The sequence below is a fragment of the Wasmannia auropunctata genome, unplaced genomic scaffold (assembly GCF_000956235.1).
Source record: "Wasmannia auropunctata unplaced genomic scaffold, wasmannia.A_1.0 LD334204.1, whole genome shotgun sequence".
NCBI classification, from domain to species: Eukaryota; Metazoa; Arthropoda; class Insecta; order Hymenoptera; family Formicidae; genus Wasmannia; species Wasmannia auropunctata.
This window is the reverse complement of record NW_012028686.1, coordinates 1,778,712-1,804,718: the sequence shown is the minus strand read 5'-3', so window position 1 is coordinate 1,804,718 and position 26,007 is coordinate 1,778,712. Positions and strand designations below refer to the sequence as shown.

The following is a 26,007-nucleotide window of genomic DNA, read 5'->3' as shown; positions in this document are numbered from 1 at the left end:
GTCATGTATAGCGCGGCAGTAAACATATTCCTGAGAGCTATAATTACCGTACGTTCCGCGTAATGACGACTGTTAAAAGGCTGAACGCCGCTACCGAAATAGAACGCTGTTAGCGGCAGAAGCTGCATCTATTACTAGGCCGTCTCTGATGGTGTAATAGAATTCGGAGCACCGATATACACTCTCTGAAACGGCGAAGTGCTCCGGGAACCGGTAAAGGCTGCGGCCGCGAGCGCCTCGCGGCTTTGTCGTGGCGGCGGAGATGAAAAGGATGTAGCGAGCCACACGCCGACAGCTTAAGCCCTCAATAGCCCTCTACGATGGTGCCCGCAGCGTGTACCGAAGCCATGATATGGTGGGAGGAGGCGAGGAGGTAGAAGGAGCAGGTCGCCGGTCGGAAAGGAGGAAGAGAAAGAAGCGAGGGAGAAGACGCGAAAGGACCAGTCGTGGCGAGGTGGCGGGTCGAAGGGAGACGAGGCATGAGACGGCTACCGAGCGGAGAGCTCGCCTTCACAAAGCATCAGAATGGGACTTACCGGGGCCCCGTTATTAGTCCTTACTCGCTTCGTACTCGTATTGGTAGGGCCACGAGACCGAGGGGAGATCGGATCTCTCGCGTCGAGTCGCACACGCACACGCACACACACATACACACACCGCTCCCGTGTATCTCTGTCAAGGTGGATGGCGACACGGAAAATGTCAGGATCATCATCGATACCTGCTTTTCTCGTGGCGCTTCTCAACCTGAAAACTCATCCGGTAAAAGAGTTCTCTTTGTCGCGCTACTATTGGCGAAGAGCGAGAAAGGGATGGGGCAGCGACACGTTCGGGTGAAATTCACTTGACAGGGCGCAGCAAACTTCTTATTACGGAAATAAGAGTGGATAGAAGGATAGGGGGTAAGAGGGATAAGAGGTATATTCGTGCGTCAAATCGATCTCCGGATAATCTTCCGATGAAGTTCTTTTTTTCCGAGACAGTAAATTGCGGTAGCAATTTCTTTTCATTTCTCTCGCTCTAATTTCGTTACTATATCGTGATAATGATTAACCTTATAAATGAGATGAAAGAAACATGAAATTTCATATATTTCTTCGTTTATTAGTGTAATAAATTTATCGTAAAATTGAGATAAAAATTTAAGTTGTGCAAAATATTACTACAGATATTTCTAAGAACACGATCGCGAACATTTAAATTACATACTAATAGCTGAAGTATTTTTATATACTTCAATATAGCTTCAATAGTTTAAGATAAGTCTCGTGCTGATTCCAACTGTCTCATATTTCACTTTATTGAAATTCATAGTAAAGCGCTTTTTCCAGAAGTTTCAATCCTTACGCCCGATATATATTGTCATGCCACAAGAATTTGTTATACGCGCAGCATACACTGGATCATTTTTTAATGTCCTAAAGGCCGTGCTATCTCATTGCGACCTGTTAATGATTTCTGACCGCTATTACTCATCGCGCAGCATCGCGTCTATCACCTTGACATCGCGCGTTCGAGTCCCGAGACGTGGTCGCGCCTCCCTCCGTGGGATCCTAGGCAGCACGGCGCGAGCAGAGAGGATCCGACGAGCGGGCCTCCTCGTGTCGACGGGTTCCGTAGGCGAGTTAAAAGAGGAAAAGAGGGGCTCGGTTGCGTCTCGTTGCCGCCGAGCGGCGCTCACCTGCCTAGTCCGCAACAGTCTCGTACGGTTCGCTCCGGCCAGGAGCCTCGCCGGCGATCGCAGACGGCTCAACCTCGACTGTCTCCCCTACCATTTGGATTTTTCCACTTACGCCAGACTTTCTCACAGGCTTTCCACCCTCCTTCCCCCTCCTGCCACCGTTATTTCCAATCTTCCGTCGGTGTTTCCTCTCGTTCTCGTTCTCGCTTACAATTTTATACGCGTTACACGAAATTCGCGATTTACTTTCCGATTGATCCGTCGATCCACTTGAAGAGAATCTTCGGCATCTTCGAGGGGGATGGCCTCCTTCCCGAAGATCGCGTTTCTCGTGACGGCGAAATCGAAGATGCACCCGTCGCGGGCGTCGATGACGATGGTCTCGCGACGGCGGCGATGGTGATGGTTCTTGTGGTGGTGGTGCTGGTGCCGGTGAAGAAGAGGAAGAAGAAGAAGAAGAAGAAGAAGAAAACGGCGTATATTGGTGGGGGCAGCTCTTCTCTACTCCCCAGAACTTTATTGGTGGGGGTAAGGCAACACTCAAAGATCGTGGTGACGTAGTTCTGGCAGGAACGCGACGCGTTTTTGCGCACGTAGCAAGAAAAGAGAACTTTTCTACGCCTCATCTGTAATCTTACATAGTTTGACACTTTTGGGAGAGAGGAAAAGAAAGAATAAGAAACGGAAATAGAGAAAAAGAGGAGAAGGAAGAGAAACGTCAAATATTTTGACAGACAGATAGAAGAGAGAAGAGGGAGCCACAGCAGGTGCGTGAGAAAGACAGAGGGGTAGTTGGGGAAGGGGGAAAAAGAGGGGGGGCAAATGGTTCAAGTGACCGGAAGTCAGTGCTCCTCTTCCGGGTCTTTCTTGAATCGCGAGCTCTTTTTTCGAGATCTCGAAGACATGTCTCTTCCAATGAAGGATATCTCCGATCGCCCTCAAGCATTTTCAGTGCGATGCGATCATGAAGATCGAGTGTTCCCCGCGTTCATCATGGCTGCGTAATCTCGATATCTCTGCTTTGCAAAATGTGTTGAGACATGCACCATCAATAATTCTTCAATAGATGTAACGATCAAGGACGAAGAATTTTGCAAGTAAATCCGTAAGCGATGACCATCGTCCTCCGACACTTCTGTATCAATCCGGAGAGAATCTATTCCATTGAATCGCGAAAACGTCGTCGAGTCAACGAGAACACATTTCAAGAAGAACACGTAAGAAGATCACTAGCGGCATTTTGCAAGCGATTGATCTACGTTACAATGTCGAGTTTTGCTGGACCACACGATAAGGAAGTCGTGTGGTAGAGGGGACAGTGCGTCAGTTTGCGTGCCAATATTCGGCCACGAGGTGCATTCGAAGAAACCAAAGAACACGTACTGGTGAACTCGCGGTGATTCGCGGTTGACTCGTCTTTGCAGCCGGACATCGGTGCACTCACGAACAGCATTGTCGCGACTTCCAGCGACCATTTCCATCAATCGTCAGTGTGTTGAGCGGACAAAGGAAATCGGTGATCGATTCGAGAGGGTGTTATCAGGTGCGGAGGGGATGGAGATGCGCCCCGTTCTCGTGGCGATCTGCCTTCTCCTCGTCACCCCCATCACCGGCTCTTTCTGGTGAGTGACCCTTCTGCGATATGATTCTTTCTCTCTTTTGTTTTATCGGTTATTGCGAAGATGCGTTGTGCTAAAACCTAACAAGATCGCTCATAGAGTTTATGTGAAGTTAATAGCGAAACATAAATTGTACAGAATTAAAATTCAAGAATGTTCTTTTCTCACTGTCTTTTTAATTACTCCTTTGTTAAAAAATAAGCATTGTCGAAGTAGATAAATTATATTCGTATGTGATTGATTGCTTCGGACAATGAGTTTTATTTTCCTAATTAAAGGTTATAAGTAATATCTCGATTTAATGTAAGAAATTACATTTATAATAGTACAGCTCTATGTGTTATGTTTATATATATATATATATATATATATATATATATATATAGTATATATATGTATGTATATATAAAGAAGAATTTTGCACCACACATTTATAGTGAATAAATTTTCGTGAGATTCCTTTGGATTTACGAATTCGGAACGCGGTAAAACGTTTCTCACTCTAGTATTTTTAATGCGATTATCTTAACGTGATTATCTTGACCGGCAGCGACGGTTGCCTCCGCGATAGGAATAACAACGCGTTTTCGCTTCCCTCGTCGAAGTCTCCCAAAAATGAGATAAAGAGAGAACAGCTTGTCATGTCCTTGGCGCCGTTACACGTGACGGCCATAAAAACGAGGGTTAGAAAAACATAAGTCATATGTACAGTCTCCTACTTTGCGCTTTTAGATAAGAAAATAGGAATATAGAACAAATATTTCTTGCATAATTTGAACCTTGTTTATTTCGATGAGTAAAGACAATCGCGAGCGTTCCGATTTCATTGACATCACGGATTTATTCGTCACGATTTTCTCTTTCTTACGCAACTTACTCGCTTACGTTAAATTTGAAGTGTAAATGTTTGTTCATTATACGCAGCTAAATTTCCGTATAACCCTCCTTAGCAAATTATCGTTTTCGCGTTTAACATCAATATTGATTGCTGTGTTCTTGCTCGCGTACTTGTATCTTCGATCTTGGTACAAGCGCTGCTACAGTATTACAGCTTACGCGCGGATACGAGATTGTCGCTTTGGTTGCATTTTAACGCCAATACTTGGTGAACGTGAAGAACTAACGAGTGCTCCAGTTTCGAGGTGCACGCGTCATCTGGGTTATCAATTACGTCGCGCGTTACGCGCACGTAAGATGAGTAATGGCGCTATAAATCCTCCTTTGGTAGTTATCCATGCTCTTATAAGCAAGCCCCGTCGTCGAGATTTATGACTTCATTTTGTGCTACGTAAATCGCTCATTATTGACGACGCAAAACGCTTCTCTAAATATCTCTTTATTTCTGACTGTGATTTTAAGCGAACTCACTTTGCCTGCTTATTAAACTACTCTATTTCAGTTTATTTCTGAATTGCGTGACGATTACGTCGGTTGATGAAGAAGAGTCTAAAATATCGAACGTAATAATTATCGCAACGCGAGGTCACGTGACACATTCAGTAGCTACGGTTGAATTCTAATTATCTCGACGAGTAACAATAAATTACCCGGTAGCACGACATTTTATTGTGTACTTCACTTTGTTATGCAAATGTTTGCACGATGATAGAACGTTATCGTGCCCGTGTCACTTGGGATTACAGCATCCGGAGACTGTGTCGTATCTATCTGGCGTAACGTGAATTTTATGCATATATCAACAAGATGAAAATATATAATATAATTCAATTATTATCATATGTTGAAAAAACATTATAAAATTAATTACTACATAATTACCTGCAGTGATTATTGTCATCATATTATATCAATTCTGATGATCAGATAGATTTTTTAAATTGTGAATGAAACGTTTTCTTTCGAGTACACATTTATGACGGGGCACATTTTGACAGAAGCTAGGAAGTTGGTCTCGCAGAGACGAGGAGTCCCTCTTGAGAGTGGTTAAATATTTGTTTCCGATTTAAGGCGGATTTCTGCATCCTGACGATGCTGTGAGTTCGTACCTTGTTGCTTTTTGGCTCGCTTACCTGTCGCAGCCGTCGTTCACGGCGTGTTTGATAAATATATTAGGAGGATGACGGTTTGTGTTTCGATAACAGGTACTTAACGGCCAGACTGGAAACTCTCCGCTCTTTCTTTCTGCGTGCTGCGTTCATCATCTGCGAGTTAATCTGCGGCTACTATCGCGCATGAAGACACGTGTCGCACCGTTTTATCCGCTTCAGTAGTTATCGCGGCGCATACCACAGCCACGAAATTCAATCTATAAATCTTATAAATCTATTAGAGTAATATTATTCCTATAATACGCACTGGCTTCTCGATGACAAGATTAGAAGTTGAAAGATTTTTTTTATTTCTCTGTCGTGATATTTCGACATTATTAAAAATAGTATATTTATCGATCATATACGTACTACGATGATAAATATCGCAATGCAACGTATAAATTCCTTGTCATTTCACGTGAGAGTGTTCATCGATTAAAGCATTGCTTTGACACGAATTTATCGGCGTATTAAGCGCACATCAACTTACTTAAATTCTTAAAATTCTTTAAATTAAACGATGAGGATTAATGTTTCTAACCGAACCGACGAAACGTCATTTCTGCGATCCTCATTCCTGCGGAATGCTATCCCTGCTCCGAAAATATTGCGGGTACCATAAATCAGTCGCTCGTACGATCGTTCGTCATCGAGTCGCGCATTACGTCCTTCTCGCGAGTCCTCCTAGGGCCCGGCAAGGACCCGGGGGCTCCGATTATCCGATTGGAACCGGATTCCCTTTCGTCGATCGGCATTCCTCGGTTTTTTCGCGACGAATACTGCTCTATCTTCCTCTCGTTCCCTTCTGCTCGCGCGCCGCCGCGTCCTTCCGTCCTTCTCGTGCCGGTCCTCTGGGAACGAAAGGACTCGCGAAGGAGCCGAGGGAGGATGGGCGATTCACGAAGGGACAAAGACGAGACCAAGTGGAGGAGTAAAGAGGTAAAGAAGTGAGCGAGGATGGACAATGGTCTCGCTCAAAGCGTCACCCGTAAATCTCGTTGAGCGCGTATAATTTGTAAGTCGGCAGGAGCCCCCCTCGCCCTCTTCGTCCTCCGTCGCCCTCGTCGTCCTCCTCCGGCAGCCGTTGCCTCCTCTCTGCGTTTCTTCCCTCTCAGGATATACACGGAGTTCGTTCCACGTTCCTACGCAGCAATCGTATGTCCCTGGCCGACTCGCGCATTTCTTCGAAGTGCTACACGCTGAACGCGATATACTATCGGTTTTCGTATCGGTACAATATAGAAGAACAATACACTGTGTCGTGAAACTATCAGATACTCTAATGCTTTTTATCTTCTATATGGTATATAGTATTATAGCACGAAATATAAGCGCTAAAAGAGATAAAATCTTATCTATTGAATATTGTAAGTTATGATAATACTTTTGTTCAGCGGCCAAGAGTAAATACTGATAGATGCGCGTGTTCTTTAACTATTAAACAAACACGCCATTTTATATGTTGAAAAGTGTGGATTCTTTAGATAAATATTATGTGTTGGCGCATGATAAATTTCTAAATATCAGAATAGATAAGACGGGATCGATAGTTTTATTTGTTTCGAGCGTGAGATATGTTAGTCGATTGATGATTTACAGTATTTATAAAAAAAAAAAAGATAACGGTATGAAAAAGTTTGTTACACAGTTGAGCGATTTTGAAACAATTTTTTCGTGGAAAGTTTTTGCCTACAGGCGTTTTTTATATTTTCAGATATATTTAGCCGGTGATTGCGCGGTTTATCGTTATAGTTCCGCGATTTTTCCTCGTCGCCAATCTACGATCTCTGCACGAGTTCCGTTAAATTTTTACGAACTTTCCGTGAAATTACCGTCGAGGATCACCGTGATTACCAATTACGCCACGGACCATTCCGATTTTCATACGAGGTGGGCGTCACGCGTTTCGCATTAATAAGCATCCGCTCGCCCGCGCGGGCGCGCGCGCGCTTTCACGCGTCGCTTCGTCTCCGCGAGCGACGCGATCGAACGGCGGATAGTCGCGCGCGATCGATCGCAGGTGCGTGGCACGCAGACAGGTCGGAGAACGCGCGCGATAGATCGGTCGGCCGCCGATGTATCGTAACGGCGAGCCCCGGCGATAATACGATAGCGGGCTCGCGAACCCGGCCAATGGGCCGCGGTGGGCAGTCCGCGGCTACCATCCCGCTGGTTGGACAACTCGATCCGCTCCCCCACGCTCCCACCTGGACCATTCTCTCTCGTTCTCTCTCACCTGCTGTATATATTCATAATCATAAGACCACGCTCACGGAGTGCGTGAGCACGCATGCGCTTAGATCGCGTATGCATCGGCGATCGGCGAACTTACGAGCTGTAGATTGCGAGCGGAGAAGCAGGTGGATTTATTGATTAAAAAGTTTCCAACTTGCATGTAATTAGATAAGCCTGTGTGTCGTGGGTGACGAGCACCGAGGTGAGAAGCGACTAGAATTAATTAAAATAACTGAGATATTACTGAAATTACCGACATTTAAACTTTATTTGAACCTTCAGAGACGCTTCTTACAAATAAGAAATAAATGAATTTTTATGTGTTTAATATTTGCGAAGAGTTTGCAGTAAATTATATGTATAATATAATAGAGTTTTATATCTATTTATTTCTTTATATCTTATTTATTTATATCTATTACATCATAAAGAATGCGAAAATGTTTCTTAGAATAGAATAAGAAATCTACACTCATATAGCTCGCAACTAATAATTTATCATTTGCCAATATGGCTTCGTAAATCGGTTAATGGTGTTAGAGCTGTTAAATTAGATTAAATTAAAACCAATTTAATTATATATTCTTATATGATATCTATGATAATTTACGACGCGTCTTGCGCGGAAAGGCATACTTTACGACACGCTTCTAATATGAGTATTATTAGTCCGGATGGCGCGTAATAATTCTTGATTACTATAATTACACGATATACGTGGCTGATCGTGTCGATAGGCGAGCAGTGACGCTGGTGCTAAAGCGGTCTTAATCACAGGTACGAATTTTATTCCCAGAACATGCCAAGCAAGATCTAAGATATCGTAAATTGGCGATATTTTTCATTTAATGTATTTGTAACCGGAATTGTTCAATTAAACACGAGTATACATACTTTTCCCACGGGTAGACAACTTGGATAAATTTACATTTTTTTTTAAATAAACATAAAATTTAGGACAAAGATATTTCGGGAATTTATAGATGTACGACTGTGATTAATAGATTAATACGAATCAATACCGCGCAGATTTTCCTTTTACTTCGAGATATTTCTTGCGTGGATGGCGAAATTCTCGATCCTCGCATTCGAAGAAGGTCGGTCGCTGTCATACGGTGCCAACGTAAACACGCATAATTCATCCCCTTTTCATCTCCTTGTCCCGCATGCGCGCTTGATATGCCGTACGCCGCTGTGGCTGTGAGATTTCTGAATTAAATATAGTGCCTCCGACTTTTTCGAGTCACGAATACGCTCGATCATTCGCGACCGAGGCGGTCGCGTTCCGGTACTTGCGACATGGAAATACGATAGGTGCATAACGCACGTATTCACGTGCGCTACGCATGCCAAATTGATACGTATATATATATATATATATATATGTAGAACGACATTCCAGCGAGCACTGCATTTTTCAGCAAGAGTGTTATTCGTTAACGTCAAATATAATATTGTTTATTTAATAATGTACAAATTAATTCGATGTACTAATTATCTTATTTAGTGCGCGAGAGAGTTAATATTACTTAGTATTATAAAATATAAAAAGCACGACGAGAGAGACTCAAAAATGTCTTTGTACAAAAGATTTGCTTCCGAGGAGTGCCGAGCGGTCATTTAACGGTGGTTGTAATCAGCAAAACCGCTCGTCGGTTATCCTGTAATTACGACTGTTTCCGTCAGTTTATGGTGACACTCGCCGTAAATTCGTCGCGGTAAGATGAATCGTAAAACGTTCGCGGGTGATAATAGCGAGAATCTGGTACTCTAATTATGGTTTTGTCGACGCTTTAATAATACCGCAATGTTTCCGGTAAATTTAATTGAACTTGATGCAAATTTTTTTACGCAACGTGTAATCAAATTTGCGTCTTTTTCACCCTTGTTTAATCTCACTCTGATTAAGCGCTAATTACTACCCAGAATTTTAATTTTAAAATGTTAATATAATATGAACTTATACATGAATATAAGTGAATATAGGTTAAACATGTTTTGCAATATTTTAAGCGCTAACTAATTGCGCTTGCACTAATGTATTTAATAATTATTTCATTTTATTCGCATGTATACAGATTGTTATAATTGGTATTATCACAATAATTTTCTTATATATATTGTACATAACTGTACTAATATTAAATAAAAATGCGCATGATTTGTTATAATATCATCGCATCAACAATTTTTTCATATACGTACACGGAGGGAATTTTTTTTTAAATTTACCCTGCAAATCATGTCAATTGTGGGACAATATAGTATTTAAGCAAATTTTACTGTGCACTACAATAAATTTTACAGTATAGTAAAATACAGTAAAATTTATTGTAGTGCACAGTAAAATTTGCCTAAATACTATATTGTCCCACAATTAACATTATTTGCAGGGTAAATTAAAAAAAAATTCTCTCCGTGTATATGACAAATAATGCTCGTATTTATTTAATATTAGTATAATTAGTGAAATATTAAGATATACGTTTTTAGCATACAGTTCCAAAGTTTATGGGAAATAATTGATGTATATTACGTTACTAAATATTAAAATATGATCAATGTTCGCACGGAAAATGTTTATTAAGCCCACCTGTTTTAGAACGGTTCACAGTTTGCCCTCCGTAACGTCACAGATTTGATTCTTCTTTTTTTTTTTGGCGAGCGGCACGCTAAAGAAATGCTCGATTTGTCACGACGCGGGGCATGTCAATCATTGCCGGGTCAAAATACGGTGGGCATAATAACGGCAGTGAGCCGGCAATGACACGGATATCAGAAACGGGGTGGTTAACGACGGGTGTCCGCGGTTGGGAAATGAGGCCCCTCGCCCTCCAGCCTTCGTGCTCGCACACTGGCTCCTCTCTTTGCGCGAAATGCAGCATGGCGTGACGCAACAACACGCACCACGTGCGGGCCACGCACAATGCTCGTAATAATTTTCTCTCTTTCTTCCGCGCTATCGCTCTTGTTTATTTCTACCATTCCTTCCCTTTTTACCTTTTTTTTTCTCTTCCTCTGTCGACGTCCTCTCTCTCTTTCTCGTTGTATTTCTCGCCTTGACCTTCCTGAGCTTCTCTTGGTCCTGCTCTGTTACCGTCGTTCGTGTACTACCGTGCCTATAAATGATTTACCGGACGTTCCCCCTATATAGAGTACCGAATTGGTCATGGTTTCGCTGCGCCAATAGTATGGTGTTAATGCGACTTTATGTCGGGCGTGAATGAGTACGTGGCCCTTTTTCAATTTGAGTCCTCCATCATTCTTCTCTCATTTATATCATTTTTTTTTATTCATTGTATTGTCCCTATGAACGGAGTGTACAATTAGATGAAAAACATTATTTCTATTGAACATTCGGAAATTTTCGCTATGTTTCTATGTTAAAATTATTGTAATTTAAATATCATATCAATAATATCAAATAAAAAAGTTTTTCAAAGGATTGCATCAATTAATTTCACAAAATGCAGAATTTGTTTAATATTATTGACATATTATATTTTCTCATTGTGTCATTTATTATTAACATTCGAGCAATTTATGGTGCAATTAATATTTCTGGAATGCATACCCGAAAATATTGTTCTTGTCATGATGTTATTACGGTGTACTACAATCGATTTTAATGGAATGTTAAGTTGGGGGGGGGGGAGGAGAGAGAGAGAGAAAGAGAGAGAAAAAGCATCTCTGTGTGCTTGAGCATGCCAGATGAAGAATTCGAAATTGTTTTAGTGGCGCGTGCAGGGCGCATTTGCTATGTACGGAATTTTAAGACCCCGTCACTATCACAGATTGCTCGAACTTTATCGGTCAGATCCCAATATCGGTTTTATTAAGGCGAACGCATACCACGCATAATTCATTACGGTGGGCGCAAGCTCGCGCGTGAATTCCGAGTCCTCGAGTCCGAAGAAGCTGATTAAAAATTCGCACAATATGGTGGCGAGGCCGCGCGTCTTTTTTTCCTCTTCTCTGGACGCTCGATTCAGCGTCCAGGCTTAAACGGAGCACGAATTCTTCGGGATTCACTAGAAGAAAAAAAAACTATCGAAAATGTAACCTGGTCCCGGTGACCCTTGCCACCAATTTGTTCGGGACATTCTCAGGTTGAATCAACTTGCTCTTTTTTCCATCCGCGAGCCCTTATTGGATTCACGATCCCATGCTACCATATGGTTCTGACTCCATTTCTTTGTCCCTTCTTCATTTATAACTATTGTAAACTTAATCACGTCCCAGACCGAGATAAATATCCAGAACCATAGCTTAATTATGAAGAAGATTATTTTAACGAGAGATCTCAGCGTATTATATGTAATGTTGTTTGTAGCGGATAAACCTCAATTGCATAAATAACAATTTAGAAAATAATCTTATCTTGTCAGAGATTTATATCCTTTTTATACTGCGTAATTTGTAACATAGCTGACAAAAGAAATTTATAATGCAGATAGATTATAAATGATAGATTTAATAAATCCTTTTAGAAAAGAGTGAAAAATAAACTTATTTGTATAAAATATCATGAATTTAAGCTTATAGAGGTTCAAAACTATATGATTAAAATTAACTTTTTATACATATATTTATTAATTTAGATTGATTTTTTTTCTCAAAACGTTCGAAGAATGTCGTAACTTTATTTTGGAGAAAAATTTAAGCTCTGTTGAAAGCATATTTAGAGCATATTACTTTAAGTTTAATTTTTTGACGGAAATTCCCTGATCGACATGGTGACGGTAGCGAAGAAGGTGAGTCGAGAGTCGAGAGAACGGAATAGTAGCGAGCACGTAAAATGAGCACGCGCCAGGGACCACTTTGGCATATGTAAGCTCAGTGATAGAGTGGCTTCGTTCCGTCGTGGTCCTTTTCGTCATCTGCATGGCCCGACGCCGCTGTCTGCTTCACGTCGTCGAGCAACAAGAGGATGATTTAGATTGAACGAGCATATTTAGCAGCCACGAGTTGTTGTGACTTTCTACTTCCGCTCGCTCTATTCTTTCACAAATTGCCGTTTCTCTACCGGCTTCTTCGTCCGCGCGAAATGATTAGTCTTATTCTGCATCACGTTTCAGATGCAGAATACGTTCTTTCATATGCTTACTCGAAGATACTCGCGATAGAATTTACATTCACTTTTTCTTTGCGTGAAAAAAAATTATTTTTTTATCTGAAATCTTATTTGAGATTATATGATTTCAAGTAGAAATTCTTTCTTTAAATTTACTCCTTTATACAACAGCTAGTGCAACAATTCTCACGATTGAGTGAAGAAAGTCACAATAAAACTCTCGTTTTTTTCTCTTGCCTCCGTACAAGATTAATGGAAGCAACGATAATGCTCTCTTGGTCGCGAGATTTCCGATTTTCTTTACAGCTTCTTCCTATTCCATACACTTTCATTCGAACCGTGCGGAGTATTCGAGGAATTTGCCGGTGGGCCTATCAACTCGTTTTCTCCTTCTTCACTCTTCTCTTGCTTCTTTTCGCGGACTCTCCCGTTGAAGCGATCCCTTTCCTTCTTCTTGTCTGCTCTCTATAAAACGTTTCACTCTTTCTCTCGCGAAACCTCCTTATTTCTCCTGCTCCCCTCCCCCCTCTCTCTCTCTCTCTCTCTTTCTCTCTCTCCGTTCGTCGCTCGTTCTGCAAACCGGCCGGTCGAAAGAGGGCCAGCAATGCTGCTCTCTCGTCACTGTCTATCTGAGCAGACAGCGTGGAGCTGCCTTCGAGCAAAGTGAGGGCGTCTAATGAGGCAATAAATAAGTCGACCGCCCTAACCGGCCTCTCCACGCTTTTCGTTCGCGACGACGTGTCCATCCTCGAGTTCTTTTCTTGCCTCCGCGTACACGAGGTGGGGCCGATCTCCTCGATTCTCTAGCCTCATCTCCCTCGCCCTCCCCCCCCTCCCCCTGCTCGAGCGTTCCGCTGGCTCGATTGTCGTCGATTAAACCGAGTCTTCCCTCGTTTTTTCGTCTAGTAGCGGATCCCGGGATGCCTTTTTGCGAGGGCTGCCTCGCAAGAAAAGGAGTACAAGCGAGTGACGGGACTGTTAAAAGCTCGTTGCGCATATATTCGGCACGCTGAATTTTGTTAATTTAAGAAACGTTAGGTGAGTCAGCGATATGCTCACGCATACGCGATTACTATTTCAACGATGTGGTTACTCCGTTGCGTAATGTTTTTGTAATTAGGTGTACTTGTGTGTGTACGAATATTTAAAAAATTTATAGACAATAAAAAATTTATATCAAATCATTAGATATACGATATACAGGCAAATTGATTTATTTGTCATAATTGAAGGATATATCTTTTTACAGGATTGAATACAAATACTTACGTACATTATAATTAATTTCTTTATCAATTCGTTCATTATTTTTATTTTGTGCCTCTTATTAAGCTTTCTTTAAGTTATTTTACATATCTTTTGCCAATCATTTTGAACGAAGCAAATAAAATTGGCAAATGTTAGGTCCGTGGAAAGTTATGAAATCGCAATCGGCGGACGGAAGACGAATGGCAACGTAGTTCCCCTGACCACTCCAATTCCCATTAACTCGCCTCCGCGGCGATATTAATAGACGCGGGTGCAAAACGTTCGCGTAAGCGGCGCTCGTCAAACGCGACGTGTTTGCAATAACGCCGTAACTTTATTATCCGCCTCGGGGATTGGTCTTTTAGTATCGACGCGCAGCGGTCCGCCGTTTATTTGACTAACGGGGTGAGATGCGCGTGGCTAGTGTGGCCACTAGGAAACGGGTCTTTGAAGTCAAAAGGTCGGATAAACCTCCGGTTAGAAGTTGCCTTCGCCTCGATCTTCGCGGCATATGTGACGCTTTTTCGACGGAAACTACCAATGCAAATTACAGGCGCAATGAGAATAGAACGAAGTGTCGTCGTGATGAATTAGCGAACTACTGCTAAATAACTGATTATTTTAACTTTTAGTGTGCTTTGATTTAATTCAACGGGTAAATAAATTACTATTTGGACTATATGTTCCGACAGAAATCTCCTAATTAATTGCTATCGTAATAATGAGACTATAAAATGCACGATAATATATAGTTTATGGCCGCGTAGCAAAATATCTGAATATGAATATTATTTCATTAAGTCGTAGATTAACTTATATTTACGATATGAAGTCATTTATAGGTATATTACTACTTACTAGAAATAAAATAGGTAAGGCACATCTTTCGGAATTTGCATAAGACACGATGATCCGACAATTTATTTGAACAGCCGTGTATAAGGCTACGCATAAATGTTTACTATCTTTCCGGCATATCCATTTCCACTCTTCCATAAGATTCACACATCATAAGACTTTTGCACCACCACAATAGCTTACACTTAACTACAATGTTTAACTTCTCGTGTAGTTTCGCATACTGCAACTTCTCGGAATAGCTATATCTATGTCGCCCGTCTATTATCTCATGCCTAGAGGTTTCGTTGCATTCTCGCTGTAGATTGATGCCGAGTCGAGAAATAGTACATGCGTTAATTCCAGGAAGATTTCGCAGCTTCTGACAGCTGGTCGTGATCTAAGAGAACTAGGAAATGTGCAGCGTAAGGTCGTGTCTTTCCCCTTCCGATCGATAGTTAAGACAATCTGGAAAAATTATTTCAGATCATATCACGAGAAGTTAGGAATGTATTCGAAGAAAGAAAGAGATACAGAATACTTTAACAAAAATATAAAATATATTAATAGTTCTTTAAATCTGAATCAGTGCATACTCACTGATTATCAATGGTTATTCATTGAATACATCAGTGCCAAGTATTTCACTGGTAATTAGTGAAATTATAGTTAATATTAATAGTTTAATTATAGATTATGAGTGAAATTTTAATTAGATTACAGGTACTGACTCAGTCAGTGATTTTTCAGTACTTTTCCACTGATTTAGATTTAGATTTAGATTGAGAGAGAGAGAGAGAGAGAGAGAGAGAGAGAGAGAGCAATATTTATTGGTAAATATCGAGAAATATCCCTTTGAGAACATCCTGCTTGATCCTATAATGCAATATGTTTTTATACGAACGTTTTCGTTACGAAGGCAAGATACCGTTTCCTTCGGAGAACCCTCGTAACAGATTGAAGAAGCTTCGGCGCTTGTCGTCCGTCAGACTCTATCGGGGACCAAGGGCCTTAACAGGAATATCGACGAATCGAAGTTCCTGCGGCTTGTACTCTGTCAGTGGGCCTGATCGTCCCGCGAGACGTTACATGCGCCATATTTTGCTCCAACGAGAGCGATGCTGCTCTCCTTTTTTCCCCCTTTCCTCTCCCTCTCTACCTCCTCCTGCTCATATCTCTTTCCACCTCTCTGTTTCGCTCACGCGCGAAATTCATTCCTCGATCTCTCGATCGCGACGGGATTTCTCGTGAATTCCCGTCCGCGTATCATCTCGCGTATCATCTTCGTTCTTGTCGTCGTCGGTTCTCGGTTATAGTCGCCACTCGAGGTGGAATCCTCCTCGCCCAAATGACGATGTCACTCTCGAGCACGATTCTCCATGTCGTCGTCCTATACCTCTGGCTTCTTATTCCCGTTCGTGCAGAACGAAAAGCGGGCGAAGGGAAAGACGAGGGGGGAGGGGAGGGGGGGGGGGGGCGGGCAGGCGGGCGAGGAGGCACATCGGGAACGGACGCGGCGTGGCGATGTACACGGGCGCGCGAGCAACCGTCCTTAACGGAATTATTGCCATTAAGGTCGTTGCATTCCCGAGAGGCCGTCGTGTACGCGCCCCGGCATCCTACCGACGCAGAACTAATGATCTTAATTAACGTTTCGTAACGAAGGTCGCCCGGACTGTCCTCTTTCTTCTTCTTCTTCACCATTTCTCCCCCTCCCCCCTTCCTCTGCTAACCCTCCCTGCACCGTTTCTCTTTTTACCTTTCCGCCTTCGTGCCCCGTCCTCCGCGGACTCCGCGCTTCTTCCACCTCCGTCCTTCTCCTCTTCTTGTTGGTACCCTCCTGCCTTCGAGTCTCGGCCTCCTCGACTTCGTAGTTCCCACCGCTCGTAGTTCACTCAGAATCCATTTCGCTTTATTCTTCTTTTTTTTTTCTATCCCCGGTGCAATCATCAAGCCATTCCCTCTCTGCTCTTTCTCTCTGTCTGATCTCCTCCCGCATTACACCCTCTCGGTGTACTCGTGCAGCGTTCCTTCCGTTTCTATATAGTGTCTTCTTTTCCCTTCATAACATTCGTTTCTCCTCTTTCTCTTTATGTCTTTCTTTTTCATTCGTAAAATTGGTTTAACGTCGCCACAAGTTTAATGCGCCGGAGCTTTAATTATCATAATGGTGTTAGCGTGTTCAGATTCAAGTACTGTCGTATACTTATACTATTCGCGATGTACTCATCCTTTTCTATCGCCTTCTTCGACGACTTTTTTCGCGTTGTCATTCTCGCGCGATCATATAGCGTATCGTAACTCTCATTTTCTCTTCCTTAGGAAGTTCCGCTGCTTTGCGGGATATAATTATGATTCTGACTTTATTCTTTGTTTTTTTGTCGGTTCATATGGCCAATCGTTCCATATGATCATCGACCTATGATAGATAACAAAGCTTCATGCATTGCCACTAAATGTTATAGAGATGTTTAGTATATTTGAAGAGGAGGGAAGAGAAACCGCGCGAGAGACAGTGTACTTTCATTGGCATAATAATCTTATGTTGTGTCGACCGCAATTGCATGGCGTCAATACAATTACTATAATTCACTCGTCGTTTAGTAAATTACGCGTATAAAGCTGACACCGCCACTTTAGCAGCCACAATCGAGTAAAAGCGCGTACGAAAATTTAGCGTTTTTTTCCTTGTTAATTTATTGGTCTATTATATAATTTGTTATAGAATACGATCTGATTATTCACGTAGCGAACACGAAAAATTAGTAGTATTAAAGAATTCGTTGAGAATGACAAATCTCTCATGTTCAGACGATGCTAATGGGGTAAATCCGAATTCTCTGTAAATAGCGAAGCTCCGGCTGATTTATGAGGCACGACGGTGTGCTTAAGGAGAAATAAATTCTGATCCAAACACGAGCGATTAATCGCGAGGATCAGGGCTGCGCCGAGACACAACACTTCGTGCTTATGGAACTGGAGATTCTACGGATTCTGGAAGGAACGGATGGGCGTCGCGGGAAAGGGGAGCTTCCGCTTAATCTCACGTTCACGCGAGATCGTTCCTTTTTCCACATTGCGCGCGGAAAGATATTGCGTAGCTAAATAACCGCGCAACTTGGCCGCGGCGGGATTTGTAGCTTCCGTAAATTATTCTGACCGCGGCGTTTTCCTCTCTAGCGCGTGTCGTGTCTCAAGGGAATGACGTTGCTCCGAGTTCCTCGCGGTTCGCGCGATTATATCGTTTGCTTTGAGTATCGAGCGCAGAAAGGTTAATTAAACGCGGTAGCGTATCGAAGTTCTCGCGTTTAGATTGTTTTTTTTGTCGTTGAAAAAGTGTGACTTATATCAATATTTATCCAATGTTATTATTGCCAAAAATTGCCAAAATTTCTTTGAACAGATGCAAGAGATGATATACATAACATTTATAACAATTGATGATATACATAGCATTTATAACAATTTTATTTATTTGGTAATTTTTAGACAACAAAACTATATTGAATATATTGGATTGAACGATATTTGTTCCATTTTTGCATTTAGACTAATGCCTTTTAGCAAAAACAAAAATGAAACAAATTTTCCGCGTTCAACCTAATAATTAATATATAATTTGGTATATTTAATTTTGGTATTTAAATCTCTGATTTTACAGGACTGTAGGAAGCCAGCTGGTGATGGATCCGATGCTGGTCTGTAAAAAAACGAGACGACTGAAGGGGAAGCTAGCTGACATTTGTCGTAAGGAGCCATCTCTGTTGAAAGAAATCGCGAAGGGCGTTCAAGTGGGTACTAGGGAATGTCAATACCAATTCCGAAATCGGAGGTGGAACTGTACAACCGTCAAGAGATCTCTCAAGAAGATTCTGCTCCGCGGTAAGTCTCATCGAGATTGAGATGCACAAATCGGTAATAATTAATTTCATTGTCAGAGATAGAGATCGCAGGTTGAATAATTTTTATTACTCTTAATTTGTTATTTGATATATCTGTTTAACATAATGGACCACATATATCTTTAATATTTTTTTTCCATATTTAAATGGATTTAAATTAAGAAATAATTTTTTTTACATTTTGTAATAAATAACGGGCATTTAAAGATCCGAATGCTTGTCTTTTGCGCACGTCGGACACTCGATCCCGTAAATTCGTGAATCCGGTCGCATTATTCGCGAGTCATGGGCACAAGGTCGAGCAGACGCTATTCCGGGCCCCGGTCTCGCCCTCTCGTCGAAAAAGGGATCTCCGGTCCTATGGTGCCCCTTTCAGAAGCGAGAAGGGGGCCCGCGCACGACAATGCACACGCTAGCGGCAGATTACAGGGCGCTACTCGTTCGACATTAGGCGAACCGGATGTCGATTACACACTCCCCTACAGGGCCTGAGGGCGATTCGTTACGATTAAATGCCGGTGCCCGATCGGCACACCTCCAGAATGGGCTACCCCTTTAGGACCTTTAAGGACCTTTCTACGTGCGGGGCCTTTAAGGGGCCTGTGCGCATGTGGAGAGCATGACGTTGACCACTCTATACCGATACGAGTGTATTAACGATCGTAAAACACGATGCACAACAATAGCCTTAGTATTTTTATGTTTTCATTTAGGATAATCGACTATTCAATGAAAAATAATATTATATTATTGCATATTATTTTTCTTATATTGTTTTACGCTTACGTATCCTTAAATTATATTTACATATTAGAATTTTTATTGGAATGAAAATGGATGTATAAAAGAGAATTTAATTTTCAGTGTAGGTTAGATTTATTTTTAAAGGTATATTAAAAAAGAAGGAAATGTCGGTTTTCTTTATATATAACGTATATTTCTTATTGTATTATAATCTTTTATAATACATTTTTTTATTTTATTGTACAACTTGGAGGAGACACAGTTTTCCTTTGTATCTCACAATTTAAGGCCATATGCCTTTTTTTGAGTTAAAATACGTTACGGACGAATAAGTGGTAATTATTTTTAAATTAGCCTTAATGGGAGATCCTAGATATACGGAGCTTCGGTGGCTAGAAAAAAGATAACGACTATTCTCTTTAATGTTGGGACCACTTCGACACGTATACGCCTATGAGATCAAACTGCAAGGTGTCACAGCAAATAGCAGCGTGTAGTAATATGATAATAATGATAATGCGATCGCTATTGCCAAAGATACTTAACTGGCCGGAATGTTGAGAAATAGAAGTTCCACGAACTATATTATTATAGACCGCTCATGTCATATCCGTGGTTCGTGTCATTATCATCCATTAAAAAATTGATTCTTTATGACTTCCTTGTTTTTTTCGTCAGCAATTTATGTCAAAGAACTAAGATGATTGTAAGAAGTGTATCGAAACAAAAAAAAGAGAAGTTTACTTTGTTAAAAATTATTCATTTGTAACCTCAATACAGTATTTTGTGATATATTTTATGAAATTTCAAAATTCTATAGAATGGAATTCTTTTAAATAAGAGTAATTTTTAATATAATAATTTTTAAATAAATAGACTCGCGATAAACGAGGAAATATATAATATTTATTAAGTTCTCCGTTGACATGTCTTATTACTTTCATTTTTAATTATATCAGCAATTTTATATAGTGTTACATAGATATTTTTTTAAAGAATTACAAGAGATTTTTTATATTTTATATTTTTTACTGATTATTTTTCAAAAGCTGTTTTGGCAAAAATACATTGTAGCGTATTTTTTTATAGAAGAGTAACGTGTTATCATATTCTTTGTAGAAAAGTATTATTTTATATTTTTTAATTTATAAAAAATATTTATTTTGTAATATATTTTTTTATTTACGCAAATTTAGCGCTAAATGAAAATTAGCGCTAGCTAGCAAGAAAATGTTAACAAAATTCTGACAATTTTTATATTTTATTTTTGAGACGAATGTACACTTTTACTAAAAAAAAAAGTCTTTGTGGGCTTACGTATAAGAATACAATGGGAGCGTTTATCGTGTCGCGGGAATCGGTAGTCAAGCGCGAAACGAATTTCATCTCGATCGCGATCACGTTGACAATCGATCGATCGGCTCTCACACATAGTCAAATACGATCATCTTCTTTTTCCACGCGGTAAATCCGAACCCGAAGCATCCGACGAAAGACGGAGCTGTCCGCGTGGTTCGCTCGCTCGGTTAATCATCCGATATATTAATTTCGGATGATTGGCCACGACAACCAAATCGAAGACAGCGTGTTCAATAGTCTGTGCTGGTCTCTAGAGCCCGCTATATCAGATCGGTGTCTTATGGTAGCTTGACAGATTGACACTGTCCGTCGGATATTAGTGGCAATATGTTCCTTTAATTAAAGCCTCTCTGCCACGACGGGCCGCGGCCAGCGATTTTGTCTCCCACTTTCGCCCTCTCCTCCCCTCTGCCCGTTCTCTCTCTCGCGATCTAGAGATCGTCGTCAATCGATCGTGATTTGATGTAGGACCGTCTCTCAGGTAAGACGCTAAATGCGGACGCGCGTGGAATCCACGCCTGGCGATCGATGATCGAATTAAGCACGACACCGTCGGGGATGCCTGACGATCGGCATTCATTCGTGAGATGTGGGAGATAGTATATTATTAACGAGACAGCTCGTCGGCCCGAAGAAATAAAGCGATGGTTTAATTAAGTGAATAAACGTCGCGCTTTCATTTATTTTTGGATATTTTCAAACGCTCCGCAATATTCAGATATAGCCGTTATTTGCTATCGCGTATAAAATTATGTGTTAATAATATGTGATATAAAAAAATTGTTATACAGAATATTTTTATATAAGATCGCTAATAATTGACAACCATATTAATTGTGGAAGCACAAAGCTAAGACGATTCGACATTCAGTTCTACTTTCTATATAATCTAAAATTTTACGATAACTCCATTTTTCTTCGTTTATTATTCACTCAGTTTTATTTCTTGAGATGCATATAGTAACATTTTACTTGAGAAATTGTTCTTAAATTAGGTAAAAATTTAATTATATTTATTTTTTTATAAGCAGTAATTATCTTTTTGTCTTCTAGTTTTGGATGAGCTGTCGTATATTATACATCAATGGCAGTTATGAATTATTATAGAATTATATGCTGAATATAAAATACGGAAGAGAAAATACTAGTATTTGTATGTGAGATAAATACATTTATATACGAAATTTATAATAATATTAACAAAAAAATTGATAGCAAAAATAAGAAAGGCGACAAAAGGGTAGGTGACAAATCAGTTTGTCGAATAAAAATCGCTTTGTGTTGGCGAAGCATTCAGTGGAGTCAAAAATTACGCCCTAAAAATGAATGGTGGACTCCTGTCGGGAAAAGGTTGGACATAAATCTCGTCTACAAAATGCATTATTGGACGGTGTGCATCGATGACAGGGGAGGCAATGTGTTAACCGGTCGTTCCGGGTGACAATTCTCGCCGTCATTTATCTGTGACTCCGTTCGCGGACAGCTCGCCTTAGGAAGTCTTATGTAACCGTTATATCGTTTTTATTGAACTGCCTTGTAAGCGATTCTATGTATTCCTACTTCCGTATTACACTGCACTCGCTTATTGAATTACCGTTATTAGGGAATAACATTATTACTAAATTGTTGTTATTAAATGATTGTATACATTACAGAGTACATAATGATCTGTTTCTTATTGTTACTTCTTTTTCACTTTGAATACTTGATTAAAAATTCAATTTTTTTTGTCGGATTTTTTAAAGTTTATATTTTTATCTCTTGATGGATAAAAAAATTTGAAACTTCAAAATTGTTGAGTTTTCCTTGTTTCAAATGATACAAAGCGGTCAATGTCATATTTTAAACAAATCTGTAAATTGTATGCGGAGACTATGTTGCTATAAAGGATAAATCTGTTATTAATTGTACACGTACGATGTCGTATTTTAATCTTTAATGTAACATCTTCTTAGAAATCCAGCTTTTGCAAGACGTCGTAAATAGGATCTATTGACACACGTTGAGACCATTATCTGTTACAAGCTGAAGACAGATCGCGGTTAGGAATCTAGGCGGGAGAAATATACGACTTTCTAGGCCACCCGTCTTGACTAGAAAGATTTTAAGCAACACGTGGAGTAGGGCTACCGAATCCTGCTGTTCGAGCTATTCTTTTCCTTTCGGAAGTTTTATAGAAAAGAGAGTTATATAAGAAAAGAGGAAATGTAAATACTTCTTGTAGCAGGAGTAACAAAAAGCGAATAATAACGCAAATTCCGAAGCGTTCAGCTAGTTTTGTTTGATTGACAGCTGAAATAATAAATAAAAAATAATAAGCAATAAATAAGCAGTATTATAAATAGCAGAAGTATTTTACAAATAAAATAAATATTATAAAAGTAATAACATAGTACTACATAAATATTTTTTGTTCATATTTTACAGCAGTCTTTATTTATAAAAGTAGGATTTTTTTCCGTGTGATATAAGGAACTATTTTACTTCAGAAACGTTGTCCTAAAACAGATGAAATTGCCCGATTACGTCACGTACTTGAGATCAAGTACGATCGTTCGATAATGTCTTATTGTTAGTAACGATACCGAGGGAGATTCTTGTAGGTTTCTTTTTTTTCAAATCGTCAATTCGACTGATGATACATCGGAGGCTCGCTTATCTATCCGTCCATTCCCGGATGCTCTGGGGAAAAATTCCTAACGGGCGAGTAAAGGAGGGGAGGGGAGGGGAAGGAAAAAGCGCATGAGGATCCACGCTACCGGCGGCGCCTATCTTAATTCCCGATTGACGTTTATTTATCTGGCGACGTTTAATTTTTATGGGCGCGATCCGGCCGATAGCTTAGGCCCAGCAGGTAGCTCCCGCTGTGTGGTCCCGGGGACCCCGGGGGCCCCCGGAGCCTGGTATAACATTCGTGGACGAGCAGCACCTCTTAATTGAGGGGTGCCGCGTGTCGCGATAAGACGAACACGGGCGTCAAAAACCCGTGGAAAGAGCTACCTCTGGAGTAAAGGGAAGCGGAGGAGGTAGGAATTTATTGCGCTGCCCCGCGCGCAGCGAGATCCCCGGCTCCCCCTCCGGCCGGGTACGATCGTCGAATCGATGGGCTTCGACCAAATTAAGAGAGTGGTTTCCTTCATTCATCCCGAGATTCCACGGAATTCACGGAGTGACGAAGAAAACGGTCGTCTAAGTGGTCGCCTCCTCGAATCAACAAATTGTCCTCTCTTTCTCCTCTTCTTTTCTCTCTGAATTCGATGAAATGGAAGGGGGAAGAAGGATGTGGCCGGAGTCACAATGTAATGATTTTATTCTCTCATTGAGAAGAAGCTCGAGGGTTAACGGTCTCGGCGTTATGGCTTTCTCGAAAGAAGAACTTTCACGCATCAGCCATTATAAGTCGCGGATCCGAGGATAGAGGTTGTGTCGCAATAAGCCGCGTCACGTTGATTCATCGTTACAATTATAGATCGATCGCTCTTGTGGCGACTTTGTATTATTGCGATTGATTGTATTTTGCTTGGGATTGCTTTAGAGAGAGATAGAGAGAGACATCCCTTTTCTTTGCGGTTTCCCAACTCTCTAACGAGGATGCTCACCTTGGAGCATTAATAAACCCCAGTTCGTGCCTTCGTCCGTTTGCAATGCTTTTCTTCCGTGAGAACGAAATCGTTTACGTTTCTGCAAATTAAAACTTCTTCTCACGACAAATGCAATTAGTTTTCAGTGCCGTGGTGAACACCGTTTTACTTGAAAAATAATTTTGCGTTAATTATTTCTATTGTTGGGATGCAATACTTGTATGAAATTATTGTTATATATGCGTAGAAACTTTAGTGTATAATAATTATAGCTTCTGTCGAGCGTTGTAAATTATTAATATACAGTACACATGAGTTATTGAGGGAACAAAGAGAAGAGAAGAGAGTAGGGAAAGATGAGAGTCCATCCTTAATACTGGCTGGCACACTTGATGAAAATAAAAAGGACAGTTTACGCGTAATAAAAAGTGTTACCGCAGCTTCTCTCCACGACGGTGGTCTGACAGATACGCTTCTCGAATCGTTCTTAACAGGATTGGCTTAGGTTATCCCTAATAGGATAGAGAGGCAGCAAGTTTAGTGGAATCTCTAAATCGGGGACTAATTATTCGGCAGTGAGGGCGCCGGCGATCCCGCTAATATCGCTCGTAAAATCTTCGGCTCATCCTATTTTACGATCCTCGGATGACTCCTTATGGAACACAGAAATGTGTGAAACACGAGGGAACGACGAGGGCGTGAAATATCAAATTTGAGGAATCTGAGCTGAGTTCTACGAAGGTGATGCTTTTTTAACATTGTAAACTCTAATTTTCAAATTCACTAATTGAGTGATTTTTCTAGATTTATCATGCATTCGATCGTGCTTTCCCTTAATTGATTGAAATCAATATATTTTACGATTCGTGGCCCTGACTTATCCCTTAAACGGGTTAAGACGGTGCGTTGAAATTCATGCGAACACGAAGCAGCGATAATCAGAGGGACTGAAACGGATTTAGCGGCATGGCGCTAAGTGTTTCGTCGCCTCGCGAATGCGGCGCTAACTAATGCGCTCCGTATAGGATTCTCAGCTTTCGCGCCTCTCCGGTTTCCCATCTCGCACGTACGGAAATTAAATAACGTCACGCGTACGTGTCAAACACCTACTAAAAGGCCTTTAAAAGATATTTGTCCTTTGCGTCGTTCTGACTTCGCGAGTTTATTTCGTACCGTGTGGATCTTTACTCGTTCATGATGATTCGATGTTTGTCGGTCATTGCCAATAAAAGGTAAATGTTTAACAATAAACGTGTATAAGATTGAAAAATTTTATTTTTGAGAATTAAGAAAAACGTTTAATAAATTTTGCGGTGAAAAAGTCTTGGAAGTTAATGATATTTTTATTCTAAAATCAAGAAATATTTATGGTATATAAAAATGATTAAATTTATTTTAATTTTGAAACAATTTGAAGTTTAAACACATCACATTAAAAATCTTTTGAACAATGAAAATTTATTTTAACGAACGCAGAACAAAAATAATTACTTATTTTCAATTAATATCAAAATAAAAACAAAATATTCAGTATTGTAAGGCTAATTAATTTATCTGAAATACTGTAAAATTTAAAATAGTTACAGATATTACCTGTCAAAATATCAAATACCTTTCATTTATTTATTTGTTACCAACATATGCGCTGAAGATGGCTACAACATTAGTCATCAAAC

At 40.5% G+C, this 26,007-nt stretch overlaps 1 protein-coding gene across 1 annotated transcript in view; it reads left to right on the top strand.

The window, feature by feature from the left end:
* The first annotated feature begins 1,916 nt into the window (after nucleotides 1–1,916).
* LOC105459222 (protein Wnt-6-like) overlaps nucleotides 1,917–26,007 on the top strand; it is a 36,428-nt gene continuing 12,337 nt past the window's right edge. Inside the window, exons 1-2 of the mRNA XM_011705079.1 lie at nucleotides 1,917–3,303; nucleotides 18,407–18,627. Coding sequence (XP_011703381.1) covers nucleotides 3,236–3,303; nucleotides 18,407–18,627 — 289 coding nt within the window. The 5' untranslated portion in view covers nucleotides 1,917–3,235. The remainder of the gene's footprint in view (nucleotides 3,304–18,406; nucleotides 18,628–26,007) is intronic.